The sequence below is a fragment of the Motacilla alba genome, chromosome 3, assembly GCF_015832195.1.
Source record: "Motacilla alba alba isolate MOTALB_02 chromosome 3, Motacilla_alba_V1.0_pri, whole genome shotgun sequence".
Lineage (NCBI taxonomy): Eukaryota > Metazoa > Chordata > Aves > Passeriformes > Motacillidae > Motacilla > Motacilla alba.
The window spans coordinates 105,477,777-105,496,369 of record NC_052018.1 but is presented as its reverse complement, the minus strand read 5'-3'; the positions used below and the strand labels follow the sequence as shown (position 1 = coordinate 105,496,369).

The following is an 18,593-nucleotide window of genomic DNA, read 5'->3' as shown; positions in this document are numbered from 1 at the left end:
GACTGAAATTTTTAAAGGTTACCTCACATGAGGTTCAAGTTCAGCTTTAGAATCCATCAAGGAACGTTCAGATTTGAAAAATAAAAATGGATCATTACTTTAGCCTATAAGAGAATAGCTTTAATTCATAAAAAAAATGTTTGCTGTGCTGTGCATGGTAACCCAAGACTGAGAATCACAAATTTTTTTTTTGAGGGAAAGATGAATCTTTTGCAGCGATACATAGCCCAGAGTGTGGATTTGATCTTGATTATCCTTCTGCTATACTATCTAAATCTTAGAAGCTCTGGTAAGCCATTATCTGTATCAATTTCTAATGAGAAATGGCAGGATGAGAAAGCCTCGACATTGCACCTAATCAGCATTCAAACTGTATCCTACATAACCTGGATGACAGGGACACCCTTGGTGATGCAGCCTGTGGTATGAAGCTACAACACAGCTGTGCCCCAAAGACCTTTAAGTGTTTTGGGACACTTGCTGGGAAAAATTAAAAGGCTGCTGCTACTAAAGCTGAGTAGTTCCTGCTGCCCAGCATGGGAAATAAGTTTTTCCTCACCATTAACCATTGGAATAGAGGCAGCCAAAGGCATAAGACAAAGCAAGTATTACAAGGCAAATTTGAGGATTTCATTTCTTGCCTGTAGCATGCTCAGTGCAAGGCTGTGTTATTCTGCAAAGGACTTGGTAATTGAAAGACACACTGGAAGACTGCACAGAAGCCTGAATTTTCAGTCTCCTATTCAGCAATCACTTGGACACAACTGCAGGAGCTACAGCACTGCCTTTGGTGAAGATTTGGAACACAGGCCTTCTGTGGCATGAACAAGGGCTTGGTACCTTCTGCAAATGTGTAACAGCATTGAAGAGTGACTAAAGAACAAAAATAGACTCGTGTTTACCAGCTGTGTTTACAATCAGTCTGAAGCTTTTAGTCTGTGAAAGCCATTAATGTTATTCCATATCAATAGCTACCACACACAAAAGATCACAGACATCATCATCATCTTTCTGCAATCACACCATGTTTTTGGGGGTGTCTCAGTGCTTTATGAAAGCAAATTCTAAAATGCTTATTCCAAGACTGTGAAAGTAAAACCTGACACTTCAGCATTGAACAGACTGATGTAGTTTCTAACTGTAACAAAAAAATTCTGATTCATGATTACAAATCTAGGCAGTGTTTACATATACACAGAGTATTTACTACCTACACAAAGGCACACATACAGACAGAGTTTTGTTTTGATCTTTTCCCTTCCCTAGAGAAGCTGTCAAGACTGAAGAAAGAGTAATCATTCCCGTCCTAGTGATCCTGAAGGGTCTTGCTACTGGAACTTCTTAAAATTAGACTTTTTAAAGGTTGGGGTTTTTTTTAATTTTATTTCCCTGTGAGCAGCCCAAAAAATAGAGATTGGTATGTGCTGATGTAAACATCTTGGGTTTAGCCAAATACAAAGTTTTTTTCCTTGTCTTCCAACCATTTTCCATATTTCCCACAAACAGCAGTCTAGTTTGGCATGCTGTCAGACACCTTCTGCCCCAAGCTTGGCTATTTGTCTCTATGATATTTATCTGCACTTTCCCTTTGCTTAAAACCAATAGCCTTATACAGGAAAAAAAATAGAATAGAAGCTATTAAAGTTGAAAGAAAAATAAAAAGAAAAACAATAAAAGTAGAAAAGAAGATTCAGCATTGGTTTTCTCATCCAGCAAGAACAAGCAGACAAGAAAGAATGTTATTGTTCATAACTGTATGACAAAAATTAGGAATAACTAGCTCATTCTCAAGCTACAAAACTCATCATCCTCAAATTATCAACAACATAACAACCTAGTATTTGCTAGCATAAGCATGCTCTGATTTTTTATTCCAAAGCTATAACAGAATCAACTGAAAATTTTGGTATTAGATAGAACTTTCACTAAGCTGCACTTTTATAGTGCTGAGAGACACCACTAAGAGCTGTTGCCCAGTTGCTTCACCTTTCCTAGCAGCATTTTTCAGCTCCCAAGTTTAAAGGCTTTTTGTTTTGAGTTAGGCTTTTCAAGCCCTGCTGCTCAAAGCCAGCACAATGAATTGCTTGAAGCCCACATTATTAATTTTACCATGATAATCCTGCTCCTCCCCCAAGCAAAACATCTGTGTTTTCTAAAGACAGCACTCGAACATATAATTGTAAATAAGTAAATGCATGCATGCAGAGGGAAGGGGCATGTGAATAATTTGACAAAAAGGAAAGCCTTTTCAGAAGTCAGAAAAAAGGGTAAGGGGAAAAACAAAAACTAGGGACAATGAACTCTTACAGTTATAAGCAATAACTAGTTTAAACTACTTTTTGTCTGCATTAAACTTGTAAAAACAAAAAGGGAAATATTTCTTGACTATGCAAATTGAAGAAATTGAGTAGCATAAAATCAAAATAAGAACAAGTCCGAGACTGTGCCAAAGAAAACTCGCACTAACTTTGTAGTCTACAGAATTTCAGAATTATGTTGATTCAGGAGACAAAAATTACCCCTCCCAGTAACCTAGAGCAACCTTGGTCTCATTTATAGTTTGCTGGAAAGAAAATACATTCTTTCAGATTTCTTAATCTGTCTCAGTAAATACAAGTATTGTGCAATTTAATATTAATATAGTTTTTTGTGGTTTAAGTAGCAGTAAAATTTGGTGGTCCATTTTTCAATTTTCCTCAGGTATTTACTGGTTATTTTACAGAAAAATTAGCAATTTCATATAGAACTTCTTTTCTTAGACAAATGTCTGAGTAGAAGTTCTCTTTGCTAAGCCAGCAAGACACATATCCTTCAAAATATTTATTAACTTCTACTTTAAGAACAGAAAACCCCAAACATCTTCGCTGAAAGAGCTTCATTTTTCTCCTTACTGAAGATTTTGATAATTAGTAGAGTCATGTTATCTCCCTCAGATAAGGAATGAGAAAGAAGCACTGTTCCTAGAAGAGAAGAACTAACCAATCACACAGACTGTCCCCAGAAGGGGACGGGGAAAGTTACATTCTCACTGTTCATGGGATGATTCACCACAAAGAACTTCCTGAGAAAGAACCACGTTTTCTTTGCGGTTCAGCTGCTGTGGAGTTTGATGCTGATTTAGCAGACAAAAATTACCTCTCTTAAAAACACAATATAAGGCAAGTTTCATGGATGATCCTTCTGACAAGAAGGCACCAACATCAGCCATTTTTCTTATATTTAACATAATCTGTAACTCAGCTGCAACTCCTATGGTAGCACTGACCAAGGCTAATCTTTTAAGCAGAAGTGTTTACATCAAACTGGAGATTGCAACATTCTCTGCGGCAGAGGTTTAGACTAAAGATAAATTACCCATGAGTAACTCCAGCCCTCAGTCTCCTTTATAAAGAAGGTTTACTCCAGATGGACCAAAACCAAGAGTGATAAAGCAGCTAAAGAAATACTACCTTTTTTGTTATTTTAGAGCTGCCCAATTATTATATTTGCACACAGGGATCAGAGTGTGTAGTGGCACACACTATAGTAAAAATTCTTCCTCCTAACATACTACTTATAAGAGTCTGCTTTTCCACAATCACAGACAAGAAAAGACTGATGTTCACTCAAGATGCAAACATGCAAGTGAACCTGAGAACAGCTCTTCTCTGTCACATGCCACGGCCTCCAGAAATCCTCTCCTATCACAGAGAACTTCCATTTCCAAAGGCAATCAACACTTTGATCAGAAAATCTTTTTTTTAATTCTTTGGGTTTGAGTTCATGTGTATTTTCAGGCAGCATGGATTACCTCCTGCAGAGGCTTTACACCTTACCCACATCTGCAGTATATTTGGCTGTGAAAAACTCAAGGCACTGCTGCACATTAGATTGCTCTTCCTACAGTGTACTGCATGAAAAACAAAGCTCATGCACCCAAAAGAATTAAGAAAAATGGGGCAGAAAGCTAACATTTTAAAGTTTCCTCAACCTAGTGATCAACAGACTTGTCTGGCAACTTCAAGTAAGAGATAGCCTCATCAGAAGCAGCAAAAAATTGTATGGTTTGACAGCAGTAGGTGATTATTGAAAGGGAAAATAACATCTGCAGAAGTCCTTAAAAGAAATACAGGAAAAATATTCAAAAGTTCATTAAAATAGGAAACTAAATGACAGGAAAAGAGAGATTTCTCTACGTTGTTGAAACATCAGTGTCAATATTTGGCTATTTAAGCTGCTGAAAACTACTTTCAGACTATCTAGCTATCAGGAAAATTAGCAATTCTTAGACTTCTAAACCATCAGTTACATACTGATCTCCACCTCCTGACTGGAAAGAATTAGTCAAGCAAATGATTTATCCTCAGACTGTTGAAACAAGGTCTCTCAATCCATGTGAGCCTGCCTGCTCTCAAAATTCACAAGACTTAAAAAGAGATGTCAAAGAATGTATGAAACAAGATGTACTTGCATCAAACATTGGGTGGGCCTGTAATATCCATTATGGCTAAATAATGTAAAAACCTGTCTATCAGTGTATTGTTATGAACTGTCTTTTCTTCTCAGTGCTGCAGGTTTGCAGGAGAATTATCCAAACTCTTCCACCTCCTTCTCACACATACCTCCCCAAAGGCTCCTCGACCAATCACCTTCAGAATCTCAAAATCTTCTTTATGTAGTCGCATCTGTTTCACTTTAGATGTAAAAGGTTTGGCTGAAACAAAGGGAAAAAAAAGAGAATAATTAAAAAAAAAAACCCAAAAAACAACCCAGGCAAAAATCAAAGAACAAGGTAACGGCAACACAAAATAGATGCAATCAGGGGCGTAAAAACAAGGGATCATTTTGCTTATATACTGTATATCCTGAAGGAATATAATGAAGTTTAAAACTAGAAAAAATGAAGTAAGAACTAAGTCAAAACTGCTGTGAGAAACAGGTTTACAAAGTAAACTTGCTTTTTCCTTCTTTTAATTTTAAATAATTGGAGCCAAGCTGACTGTATTTTTCCACAGACTTTTGAGTTCACAGACAGCCACTGCATCTGTACTATGTAACTCCGGTTGCAAAAGCAAGTCTAATAAAGTGAGCTCACTTTGGACAATATTAATTTATTTGCCAATCAGTCACACAATACTGTATTCAATGAGAAATTAAAATGGTGGTAAATGGTAAGTGGAAGGGCAATATTGGCCTACACAATGTATTATGCAAAGTTTTTTGAAAAATACTTCTTCAAGGGAACACTTCATAGTCAATTCTTGGTTTTGGAAGGAGGAACAGTTGCACTCAAGACATTATTAACACATTCAGTGAAAAAACTGAATGCATTTTCAAGTTAAGCTTCATTTCCTTCTTCTTTTCCCCCTCTTTTAAAATATATTTGAAAGTAGTAAGCAAAATAATGTATTGCATTCCAGACAGGTAAAACCCCAGCATTGTTTGCAGTAAAACAGTCTCAGGAGCACAATTCCTCTTTTTTAGCCCCATTTAGCACTACAATTAACCATCCCTGGTTCATTAATACATCCTCTCTGCATGCATGCAAAACATCCAAGCTACTGATAACTCTACATCAAAACACACATAGCACAACCCTCGGTAAAAAAACCTTTTAAAAATTAAAACTTGAAGTAATTTAGCAAGAAAAGGAGTTCTTTATAAAACTATTGTTCTAAAGGCATGTTCAAGTACTTTACACACATGAAATTCTATTACTAAACCAGATACTTCAGTATATAGGGTTCATACAAGAAGGTTGTATCATCAGGATTCGGATGGGTCTCCAAAACTCAAATTCAATTTCTGACTCAAAGGCAGTCTAGCTCAATGATCCAAACAAGCAACTTGACATACTTTACCCAGTTTCACATCTATGAGAAGGCGACAGTATTTTTGTAACAGACAAGGCACTGACAATCAAACTGCTGAATCACAAGACCCCAAAAAGGCACCTTGTAAAGTCACCGTTTTACAAGGCCCATAAAACCTTGCTAGCTTATGCTTTCAGGGTACAGAGGCCCATCTATGTCCACTTCTCTCCCTACAGAGTTGTGACAGGCATCATACTGCAGAACAATTTGTTCAGAATAACATCTCTAAACAGAAGTGGGGAACTGTTTTCAAAAGCTCCAAAAGCAAATGACCCTAAGTAAGAACAAAGTCAAATAGACCTAGACACGTGTAAGAAACCAAATTTGGGTTCTCCTAGAATTCAGAATTTTCTCTTTCTAATGTTATGAAATAATCCTGCTAAAACCCTGTAATTCAGTTTAGAACTTTAATATTAATCATGCAGCCCTGCAAGGCACTACAGCATCCTTGTCCAGAAGCATATTACCTTCTGTTCAGCAAAGTAACCTCATAAACTGAGTCAAGACACAAGCTACCTGTAGTTTTGATACCTAAAATCCCCCACAAAACGTCTTCATCGTAGTCAAAGTAGCTTTCTAAACCACATCTGCACAATAATGACACAAAAATGCAGGGACTTATGTTTACAGCATAGCTCTACCAACATTCGTGGTACAATAGATAAAACCCTTTAAAAATCTCAGTGGTTCCAAAGTCTGAACCTCGTCTGTTTTTTCTGAAATTTCTCAGATACCAGGGAATCAATTCTCTCCCAGGAATTACATCTGTTCCAACTAGAGGAACATCAGCTTATGATTAGAAAAACCCAGCATTAGGTTCAAATAGTAAAGATGCGGCCATATAACACTGAGATTTTCACTGTAGTGCTACTTTTCTTTACATCTATAATAACTTGATTCAAAATACTGAATTACAAAATTAAAATACAGGTTTAATATTACATTTTAAATACTGCTAAAACGCAATTTAAACAGAAGTATATCACTCAAGTTCACAGAGATTTCCCAAGCTTTCAAGAGTGTTTTATTCCTTAAAAGAAAGGTCTTGCAGTAGAAAAAGTGATAGGAAAATGTACTACCTAACTTGGACAGCCTGAGCTGTGCTACACTAAGTGACTGAATACAAATATTAATACTACTGAATAAATTAAAACAAGCCATTAGAGCCTTTTAACTTGAAAAACAACTGATTGAAAACAAACATGTAGTTCTCAACTGCAACATTTTTGACCATTATAGGCCTGGCTAGAGTACAAGGCAAAATTTCTTGCTAACAAGCAACAGCATAGCTGTTTAAACCACAAAGCTCTTCCTCACTTTATATTGCAAGGAAAGGCCTGTCATTCTTTAATTATTACGTTCTGAAATCTTCCAGGGTTCCCATAGGGATTCTGGAAAAATAAACATCACTATAACTACTTCAGTCAAATAAAGACGACAAAAATAGGTTTGGAGTAGGTTAAATGATTTGTGGTATCAGCATTAGTGGAAAAGTTTGTAAAACCTCCCTCCTCTGTAACTTTTTTATCACCTCTAGCAGAGATGTCAATGTAGAGCCAAGCAGCTCTTGGAAGAAAGTTAGAGCCCCAGGAAAAAAAAAAAAAAAGAAAGAAAAAAAAAAAAAAGAAAAAAAGAAGAAGAAAAAAAAAAAAAAAGGGAAAGGGAAAAAAAAAAATTGCCCTAGGAATGTGCTCCAAATAGCTTGTTCCAAAAAAGGTCAATTTGCTTTATCATCAGCATTGTTTGTCTACTGTGCAAACATCTGCTGCTCTTGTGGCAACAGCAATGTTAAGTATAGAAAACTTGGCCTGGCCTGGGGTCTTGGAAGGCTCTCTCCAGACAGCGTTTCATCCACGCAGCTTTCCAGACTAGGAGGTTAACAGGCAGACCTTTGGCAACCAGTCTGCACTGTCCTACAAGCCTTATAGAGAGAGCAAATAGTCAGGCCAGGGAATGCTTTTCCAAGCAGTGAGCTCCAAGGGGTCCCTGAAAAGCAGATTTGCAGGAACACAGCCCCCATTTACACCCCCATCTCCCCAGACAGAATCAGCACAAAGTTAACACAAAACACCCTCCTTTTCCACAAGAGCTGTGGTTTCTTTCATGGTTGATATGAGAGTGACACACTTTCTCTGCAGATTTTTGAGAGGCAGTGTGGGCATTTCCTTTGGTGCTTCATTCAGCCTACAGAAACACACAGGGGCATAGATGATTTTTTCCACACACACACATCCCTTTTCAAAGTTGCTAGCCATGTGTGATACAGATTAGGGAGCAGCAGTTTGCTGTGCCAAAGAGAACTCTTCCTCCTCCAAACGAGGGCTAAGTGTGGGCAGCCTGGCTGCTGGTTTTCAACCTCCTGCTGGTTTTCAACTCACAAGAGCTGGAAGCTCATTATATAAAACTTTCCAGCATGTTCTCTATAGCCACACATTGACAAGTCACACACAATGCTCATGGTGGAGGCTGCTGTGAAAAATACTCTATGTTATCAATCTCCATGGAGGAGATGGAGAGATAAGACTTGACCTATAAAGTCTGTTCTGTGAAAACACTTGGCCACTCCACCTGGCCAGAACTTCCCATCTCGCCCTGCCTGGGAAAACTGTGCCACCACCCTCTTGGCAAGATTCCTTCCACTTATTCAATCAATTACACAGGACAAGGAAAAACAATCTCCCAATTCACCCTCAGGGCAACCAATGTACTGATGCAGGAAGCTAAGCTGCATTTTCAAACAAGGTGAACCTGCCATGACCATTCTTTCAATTTATTTACATTTCTATGGGTCTTTCCCTACATTTCATGCTCCAGCCATTCACATTTATGCCTACAATGCATACAAACAGTAAAATTCAGTAAAAGAAGAATACTACAACTATTAGAAATTTAGATTTTTTTCTGATTGAAATTTAACCAGAACTCCATCAGAAGTAACATGTTAAACACATAGAAAAACACTCAGGAGGAGTCTAGCTGCCAAGCCAGGCATGCAGAGGAACATATGTTCTACCCCCTGGCCCTGGAAAGGCAGGATTTTATTATAATTACAACAAGCATCCAGCAGAAGAGAGGCAAAACAATGGGTTCTGCAGTAGTGACACTGAGCTTCAACAGCCTGTTTATCATATTTACCATGGGGAAGCAGTTATTAGCATTACTTACAGCCTATTTAATAATAAGGGGGTCATGTTTTAAACTCTTGGAGATAAAAGTCCACACTTTGCAAAGAGCTGACACAGGGATGGCAGTGACACGGTTGATAGCCCAATGCAGTTTCGTATTAGGATTATACCAAATGACATTAAAATAATAAAACAGCTGTTTTGGATGCTTTATTAGCAAAGTTAGTCTCATGCTCCTGCCTTGCTCACTCTCCCTCCAGCTCCAAGTTTCTGTCTGCAGAGTTTGGACAGGGCTAGCCCTGGAATTCAGATTTTCCCAGGCTAACCTGCTGGGGGGGTTTCTGTTTTTCCCTCACTTGCCAGTGCCCCTTCCCTGTCGCAATACGACACAAAATGATGACACGGACACTGCTGCTCTCATGGTGAACAAAAAAGAGGGACCTTTATTTTCTGACTCTAACATTTATAGTTTCTCAAAAGTGGATTGGAGTGTGACAGTGCCACCTCTCCAATGACACTGGACAGACTAAGAGTCCATCAATTCTCTCCTCCTCCATGAAAGAATGCAAAACATAAGTTATTTACAGAATTGTGTGTGAGAAAGTTTGTTACAAGAATGCAAACATCAGAAGGCTTGGCAAAGTCTTAAAAAATCAGGGTGACACTTCCCCTCCCCAGCCCAGCACTGAAGGGAACCAGGGGTGCTGCAGGCGTGGCTTGAAATTGAACCCAAGTGAGATGAAGATCATGTTGACTGTTAAAGATAGTGCAGCAGACCTGGGGCATCAACTGGGAATATGTCTCCACAACCGATTTAAACAGAAAACATAACATAACAAGACAGCACTCAGGAATTCCTCTTGGTGTCTCGCTGAGGCTGCATTTACTTTTGGATAAACAAGCTGGCTAACTCTGCTAAGACTGAAGACTGTACCCTTGACTGACAGGTTGCAGTAAGATACCCGTATCTTACTTCCCAAATTACAAAACATGCTTCCTTAGTGATCAGGCATCCCACAGCAAACCCAGCCTTCTGCCCAGTGCACTGTGCAATGTAAAATGCCATGTCAAGCCAAAGGCATAGAAATTAAAAACTGTATGCACCAGAATTGTCAACAACAACGGTGAAAGTTCATTCTGAAGGAAATAGATTGGGAAAGAAAACAACCATCACGGGAAACTAGTCACTTGCCATTTCAAGACAGAAACCTTTTTGCTTCACTACCTAAAAGTATTTATTAAAATACACACAGAGCTTCCCCATGCAAATGAGAAAAAACACAATCTAAGAGATTGTCATTTAACTCAATACCAGAAAGCTCTCTAATTCTTCTTAGTGCTGTCTTTGGGAAAAAAACAACAAAAACAACAAAACACTAAACTCAACCACCCCAACAAAAAACCCCACCACAAACCCACAGCAGAAGAATAAATTGACAGCTCTGTTTTTTAAAAGTATTCTGCAGTTTTGAAATTTTGGCTAAATTCCTGAAAGGAGCTTCACAAGTGTTTCTACTTTACAGGCTTGATCCAAACCTAAAGTATTTATTTTCCACTGGCTTCTATCAGCTGAGATTACGAAATGTGTAAATAGCATTTTTGAGTTAAGACAGACCATAGCCAGAGCTTTCAAAAAAAACTCCAGAAAGGAGGTGTGAGAGAAAACCACCCCCAAAAAAACCAGTCTTTCTCCAAACAAAGGGGAAGTAATTGACAATCAGAAAGGCAGAGCTGCTTAAAGCATAATTTGAGAGGAGATGGAAAAGAAATCTTTCCTCTCCACCCACCTCAGGTTGGCAGAATAGCCAAGAAGGCTTTGTTGCAGTTTCTGCCAACTCTCTGGAGGAAATCGGGGTGAAGCACTGTAGTCAACAGCGATAGCAGCTGAACCACAGAACATTAGTCAAGACAATGTAAAAAACAAAAGCCACAAATACCCTTCTCAGTTTTAACAGTTAAGATTCAGTTTTTACTCCCTCAGAACATTTTTGACATGTTTTCCCTTTTGAACAGTTAAGTGCCAGCATCTCTGAGTACAAGTTAAGAATCTGGCATTTTCCAGGAATGAGAAGCATGTCCACAAATTCCTGTTCTATGGTATAGGCAGACACAATACTCTGGATCCTACTGTGTTTGCATCAAGGTCAAGTAGAGACCATCCAGACAACTCTGGCTACAGCTACCACAAAATATTCTTCAACGGGAACTTTAAAATCAGGGAGAAAAATAAAATACCTTTCCCAAACATACTGGAGTAGTTCTGGTTTTTCCTTCCCCAGACTCAAACGAAAAATAATCCGCGTGTTCACAAAACACCCACTGCAGATCTGGACAACACTTCCATACCACATCAAGATATAGCCATTATTTTTTTTATATTACCATTCTCTCTCATCTCAAGAATTTTAGTAAACCACCCTATGTTTAAATATTATTATACTAGCAGCAAAGTGAAATATTGAACTTGAATTCATCCTGCTGTGGGTTGGAATTCTAGAGCAAGACTTAGCTGGTTGTGCTACAAGACTCCTGTTCCACCTATTAAAGAGGGTAGAAATGCTCAGAGAGCAAATCAAGTGCAGACAGGAAAAAAGTTTTGTGACATTTAAAAACCCTGAAAGGCTAAAACAAAGAAGAAGGAAGAAGGTGGCCTTACACTTTAATAAGCAGAATGCTGCTTCAACTCCATCCCTCATGCTGTCCCAGAGCTGGAAACAAATCAATTCAAATCACACTTCCAGCAGTCAAGCTTAAACTTCACATTCCCCAGTGTCTGACAAATAACCCAGTATGCTGGTATCTGACTGCCAAAAAATGCTGGACATTTCAGCTGTAAGTAAAATCAATCAGACCTGTGTTTAGAATTATTAAATTATCTGAAAAATCAAAATAAATCCGGCATCAAAAATGAATACTTTAAGGAGAATTCTTAGTTCTTCAAAGCATAACTTTTTCTTATGTAAGGCAGATATAACAGCTTCTAGTCTGACTAGACTCTGGAAAAAGAGCTGTTTGTGGAACACCGTGTGTTGATGAATATCAGAGGGAAAAAAAATCAAACATTGCACAATAAACAGAGCATGCAACCACTCTTCAGTGAGGGAGGGGGGAAAAAAAAGAAAAGAAATGGGGAGGAAGAATATGTCAAGTAACAGCACTCTACCCTGAATACCAGCTACTGTTGTAACCACAACTAAGGTCTGAAGTATGTACTCTCTCAAAGCAGTTGTGGAGGTATCAATTATTTCATAATTTCCTTTTTTCTGCAGTTGTTTTTGCACCTCTCATAGAAGAATTGTTCAATATGTATTTGATTTATAATTCAAATAATCCTCTCAATTAAAATATAGAAATGAACCCTTTCTAGAAATTCTGATGCATGCTGTAGAAACATAGAAACGTTTTATTTCTAGAAGAAAGCCAGCAACTTTAGTCCACTGAGTCCCCTGCTCAGCTTCCCAGGTATTTCACAGCATTGCAGAAGTCTCCATTTCTGAAGCTACAGAAAGAAGGATTTTAAAGGGATGCTGCCTTACACTCCCTTCTCTTGCCTCTCTTTCACCTCAGAATTTTAATTAAAAGAAAATATCTATATAAAGCAAATATATTGAGGTCAGGCATTTAATATTCTTTTGCAGACACTGAGAGTCTCATTGCATCTTACATGAGCAACTAACATAACAAATTTTTGCTTTTGAGGAGAAAAAAAAGCTGTAAAAGCTCTGTAAAACTTAAAGCCCTTTTAATATTTTTTAATTAGATAAATAGTTTGATTATGCTCTAATCCTTGTGAGAAGGGGAGTGAGCAAACTCTCCACAAACTTTCCTTCTCTAAAATGACTCATCTGTGTAGCCATATATTCTTAGCCAACACTTACACTTAGAACTTGTCAAAATGCACACCTGTCAAGTCTCACACAGCATACAAATTATTTGAGTCCTGTCTCCCACTCCTCCACTATGGTACTTTCCCCCCCAAATTCTCTGCACATCCCTGCAGACACTTCCCACCAAGCTGCAGGGGCCTCAGAAGGAGGACAGTAATGCAGCCAAACCCAAAAGAGCAGGCGAATTCCTCTTCAGGACACCACTGGCAGGTGCCCACAGGATGAACATGAGTATGTACCAATAAACCCTCTTTCCTCTTGAAGAGCAGGGCACAAACCTGCTCATAAAGCACTTCATTTTCTCCAGGTTTCACTGCCACTTGTTTGTATTTGCAATGCAACACAGCACTAAAGCCCCAAGCAGAGCTGGAGAACTTGTACAAATGCACACAAATACACTCCTATTTTAGCCATTATAGACAATATTTGAAATGAAAATGTTGTATGAAGTCCTGCATTCATGACATTAAACTGAATTTCAAATATTAAAATAAAGTTAAAATTCAGAAAAACAAAACCAACTTCAATATAATGTATGTCAAATGGAAATATCAAAAACTACACTGAGTAGGAACTTGTGAGAAGGAATTTTGCCTAGATTGAAGTAAGATTCGTCTCCACAACTGCTTTTTATTGAAATTTCAAGTTCCCAGTCACAAAAAAAGAAGAAGAAACACTTTCCCTATGTCAACAGAAATTGTTCCACCTGGACAGCTTAAGCCCCACGTCCACCCATACCTCACACCATTTAAAATGCCATCACCCTGTACTATCTGTGCTGTCATGACTGCAAACTTACTCATTTGCTTGCTCCTTGTGCTTCAATCCAATTGAACAGGTACATTATTGTCTGGTTCTTTTGCATTGACACAAGGATAAAACAACTGTAATTCAAAATTCAGTCATGTTTCAAGAATTCAAAATTAAGTAATGTTTCAAGAACTGTTCTTGGTTTTGTGACATTTCAGGGAGTTATGATGTTAACAACAGCCCTTTATTAAAGAAACCACACTCCTTAAAGATCTCCAAAGATCCAGAACTTCACCGCTCTTCCAGAGTTACCTTAAAACTAATGCAATTAAAATTAAAAAAATAATTAATCATTTGAAAGTTCGGTACCATTAGGATGTAAATTGCCCGCATTAAACTTGATTTGGCCCACTTGAGAATAAAAACCATATCATAAAGCTAAAGTACCTAACTGTGCACCAGATCCGGCACTCCATTTCCCAGCTACAATCATCTCCACTTTCTTCCTGATTAAGTGATCACTGCAAAATAGTGCTGATTAAGATATTTTTATTTTGACCGCACTTCACCTCATGGTAATATTAATATTTATCCTCAGTGCTGCTGAATCACTAAAACCTGTTGCTACTGCAAACCATCCCCATTAACATAAAGAGAACTTTCAAGAGAATCTTCATTTTGAAGAAGACCAATACGTTTCCCAACACCTGTAACCAACCTATAATGAATATTTTCTGTAGGCAGGAAGTTCCTACATAAACCACATTTGTCTATGGGCATACATGCAGGTGTCAAGAGATTGCTTTGATCCACACCTTCTTTGTAACACCAAGGTTGCAGGAAATAATAATTCTGGTACCCAGAGGATGGATTTAATTATTTATGAAACAATAGAGAAACCTGCACTTATTTTTTAATAAGTATCTTGGTTCTGGTTTTAGGCACCTTTAATGCTTATATTACCTACACATAAAATGTTTTCAAAACAACCTTTCAGGACATATGGTTTCAAATTGTCCCTTTAGAATTCCTAATGAATCAAGTGAAGGGATTCACTAACATTGCACCTGAACTGACTTTTGTGCTACTGAGCACATCATTTATTTCAGTATCCCTGTCAATGACACGTCACAAATAAGAGAGACCTCAATTCCAGGAACTCTTACATGCACATATTTGCAAGGCTGAGGATGAATGAAGAGTCATCTTCGAGTAATTTTGTAAGAAGATGCAATTATTTGGTTTTATTTATCAACTTAAGATCAAAAGAGGCAGCCACAAGTGAAATTAACTAATTAATTAATTAATTAATCTTTCTGTAAATGACTGATCAGTTCAACTTCAAACTATAAACTAACCAAAAAAGAACAATTAAGCTCAACACAAACTATTCTTCATCTTCAAATTCTAGATATATTTTCAAAATTTTGTAAGCTTTTTTCCCCTAAATACACACAGGAAAGATGGTCTTCTATGAATCTGATATACTGGAGAAGAAATGCTTTGCAAGTTGCGATCCTAAACACATAAAACATCCACTGAGTTCTGAAAATTCTTTGAATGCTTTTACCCAAGTTTTATCTCATAAGTCTCGTTTACTAGAAACTTAAAAGGAAAAATCATGGCAAGACACAGCACACACAAACAAGTTTGAGATAAGTAATGGGATAATACGGAAGTTGGATACATTTTCAGAAGAGTGCAGAACACAAATTTTTAATTTCTAAAAACAGCAGCAGTTTTAAGGAGAGAGTCACTTGGTTACTTCAATAAATCAACCCCACTTCAGAAGAAGGCAGCATTCAAAAATTTTAGTTAGTGCTTATAATTTTTTTAAATTACCAATTTACTTCAAAAAAATACTCAAATGGAAACTGCACTCCACCAAAAATGGATTCCTGGAATAAGACATTTTGCAAATATCAATCATAATTAAGTCATAAAAAAATGAATGCTAGAAATTCATTACTCTTCACTCTGAGATTAGTTTATAAAAGGCTTGATCTATGAAAAAAGTATGTGAATATGAAAAAGGATGTGAAGGCATAGCTCTCATTTTTACAAATATCTTGTTCCACAGAGCACAAAGGAGCAAGTTAAGAAGCAGTTCACAGTAAAATGTAAGGAAACAAATGTTTCTTCTTGGTATGGATAATTTATGTTCCACATGATATGCCAAAACCCCTTTCACTAATTATTCCATCATCTTTCCCTTTTCAGCAAGAATCCTCAGTTCAAACACCTGCTCACGACACCTCTTCCTCTAGACGAGCAACATGTTAAAGTAGTGAAAGATTAACAACAATGTGAAAGATGGTCAAAACTTTCTCCAAATTCTGTGAATTTTTAATACCTTTCCATACGAAACCAGTACTTTTAAACCTTTTTTGGCAATTGGGTCTAGTCTCAGGTCAAAACTAGATTATTTGCATTATAACCCAGTGAACCAGTGAACTCCCTACCTATTACAAAGAACACGAGATGTGCAACATTTCCCTTCCCACAGTCTAAACACTGGGGTTTTTTTCTGATCTCAAATCCTTAGTCAAGTGTGCCAACTCCTGCCCTCATTAACACCTATTTTTAGATTGTTAGTCTGTATTTACTCAGAACTTAACAAAAAACATTTGTATTAGTTTTAGCCTGATTTTACAACATTCTCATAAAAAAAAATTATGTTGCTCTTTTTGAAATTCTCTCGTTATATCTGAGTAAATAAAACTGATTTCTGAAACTAATGTCAAACATAAGTGGAAAATGATCATTCAAATGAAATATATGCAAGAATTCCAAATGCATTTGCCCCTAACAACTCTGACTGAACTCATCCACAATTGATGCCTTTTCATTCCTTCCTATACATGGCAAACTTTCTACTCTACACTAATATTTCTTTCCACCCAAATCTTTCTCTATTTATTACAAAAATGTAACATGCAACTGATTGTTTGAATATTCCCAGTTTATCTGAAAATGCATTCAAAAACCATCTGTAGAGTAAAAAACACAGACCTGGAAAACCTGAATTCAGTCCGGATATGGTAACTACTGTAAACTGCTCTAGCAACATTCATTCAGAGGAAATGGGCTGCTTATCTAGCTGCTGAAATGGAAAGGACTCTTTCATACAATAAGGTATTTTGGGATTATTTTCTTGTTATTTTTCAAATCATGATGGCATATAAATTAAAAATTTTATATCCAGCAGCAAATGGAAGGCTGGTGTTTACAATAGGCATTGTGTACACAGTCTATAAAAAGCAAACAAAGCAGAAGGGCAGAATGCAATCCTTACAAAGACCTGTTACAGAGGTGATACTCAGAAACATTTGGGTTTCATCCTCTAGATTTACAACCACCCTCAGCCAGATGTAGGTTTATAATTAAATTAATAATTTTTGTCTAAGCATCATCACCACCAACAAAATCTGCTACACATAAATATACAAGACTTGCTGCCAGGAAGGTGACACAGATTGGAAAGAAGCATCACTCCTGCAGTCACAGCACATGTGTCTGCATCCAGGTCACAACTGATCCAAGTCACACCTGACTTGAATCAGATGTGAGTCAGTGGAAGATGTTTCAGAGATAATTCACCTTTCTGCATGTTCTGCAAAGGTAGTTGGGGGGCAGGAGAGACTCCTAAATGCACACAGCCTAAAACAGCACACACACCCCCCCCCCGCCCCTTATTCCCTAATCCCAAGGGAACACCCTGGGAACAGCCACAGGGGTGGGAGCAGACATCTGCCCACTCAGGCGCTGTACTTGTGACAAAACCTTTAACTCAGGGACTCCAGCCAAGCACAAGGCACCATTAACAAAAAAAAAAAAAAAAAAAATCAAGTTTTATCACTCACTTCTGCTCATAGAATTACTTCTGAGGGCTTGTTCTTTTCCTATTTTCTGGGGTTTTTTAAAGCAAGAGGCTGTGCCCAGACTCTTAGTGGAACCAGCAGGTAAAACTGCATGAATACTGAGTATTCCCTCCACATCTTTTAGCAAACAGATAAATACACAAATACTTTGCATAACGTTTGAGCAACTCCAAGGGTCACAACTTCTCTGATTTACTGTTTCCTCTGACATACATATATAGAAAAGATGATTCACAGGAAAGTGAGATATCACTCTATAAAGCTGAGAAATCTTTTTCTAGAAACCCGACATCCACAGAGTATTTCTGGAAATAGGAGAATTATTTAATACACATTAATTTTAGAAATGACTGCAGTGGGTTTTCAACATGTCTTGGGCCCAAATCCTCAGAAGAATGCAAACATTTAACTTCTACTGAAATCAACCAGACACCTGTGACCTCCTAACTGTGAACTCCCGTGCAAACTGCCAACTTCAGACACGAAAGTATTAGAGTTGTGAAATTTACTTGCGTACACAAGGGCTCATTACAAAAGAAAGGAAAAGACACTTCAGAGAATGAGAATCAAGTATTCCTTTGTATACTAGAAAGATGTCCAAGTCCCTAAGAAGGGAGTTATGAATACACAACACCCTCAACCTCCTCACTTGTCTTTTTTTTTTGTTCATTTCAATATTTACTTAATTTACACAGTGGGATAGACGAAACTACGACAACAAGGAGCATCTTAACATGATATATCCTAAGAAACATTCAATACATTAGTTTTCTTGCTTTTAATTATGACTGTTTCCTGTTTAATAAAACAGGTTTTTATATACATTTCACTACAAAGGTCTCACTTTCCGATGATAACCTAATTTGAACTTCATATATAAAAAGATCACATATTACAGTGAGTTTAGTTGTCTATGTTAACAACTACTACTCCTTCATGTCTTGTTTCTGTAAAGTTACCTGTAGCTAAATTTAAAATGAAATTACTTTCCTATAGTTTCCAAGTATTCCACGTATTTCCAAGTACATCTCTCATTCTTTTTCATCAAACATCAACTTACTCACCTAAATTACAACAAAGTTGTAATCATCCAAAATC

At 37.4% G+C, this 18,593-nt stretch overlaps 1 protein-coding gene across 11 annotated transcripts in view; it reads right to left on the bottom strand.

Annotated features, from left to right (window-relative positions):
• The window catches only part of CDC42BPA (CDC42 binding protein kinase alpha), a 182,526-nt gene that overhangs the window by 118,882 nt on the left and 45,051 nt on the right, over positions 1-18,593 (bottom strand). For all 11 annotated transcript variants that reach the window (XM_038132509.1, XM_038132508.1, XM_038132515.1 and 8 more), the window contains exon 3: positions 4,602-4,693. In XM_038132509.1, the coding sequence (XP_037988437.1) occupies positions 4,602-4,693 (92 nt within the window). The remainder of the gene's footprint in view (positions 1-4,601; positions 4,694-18,593) is intronic.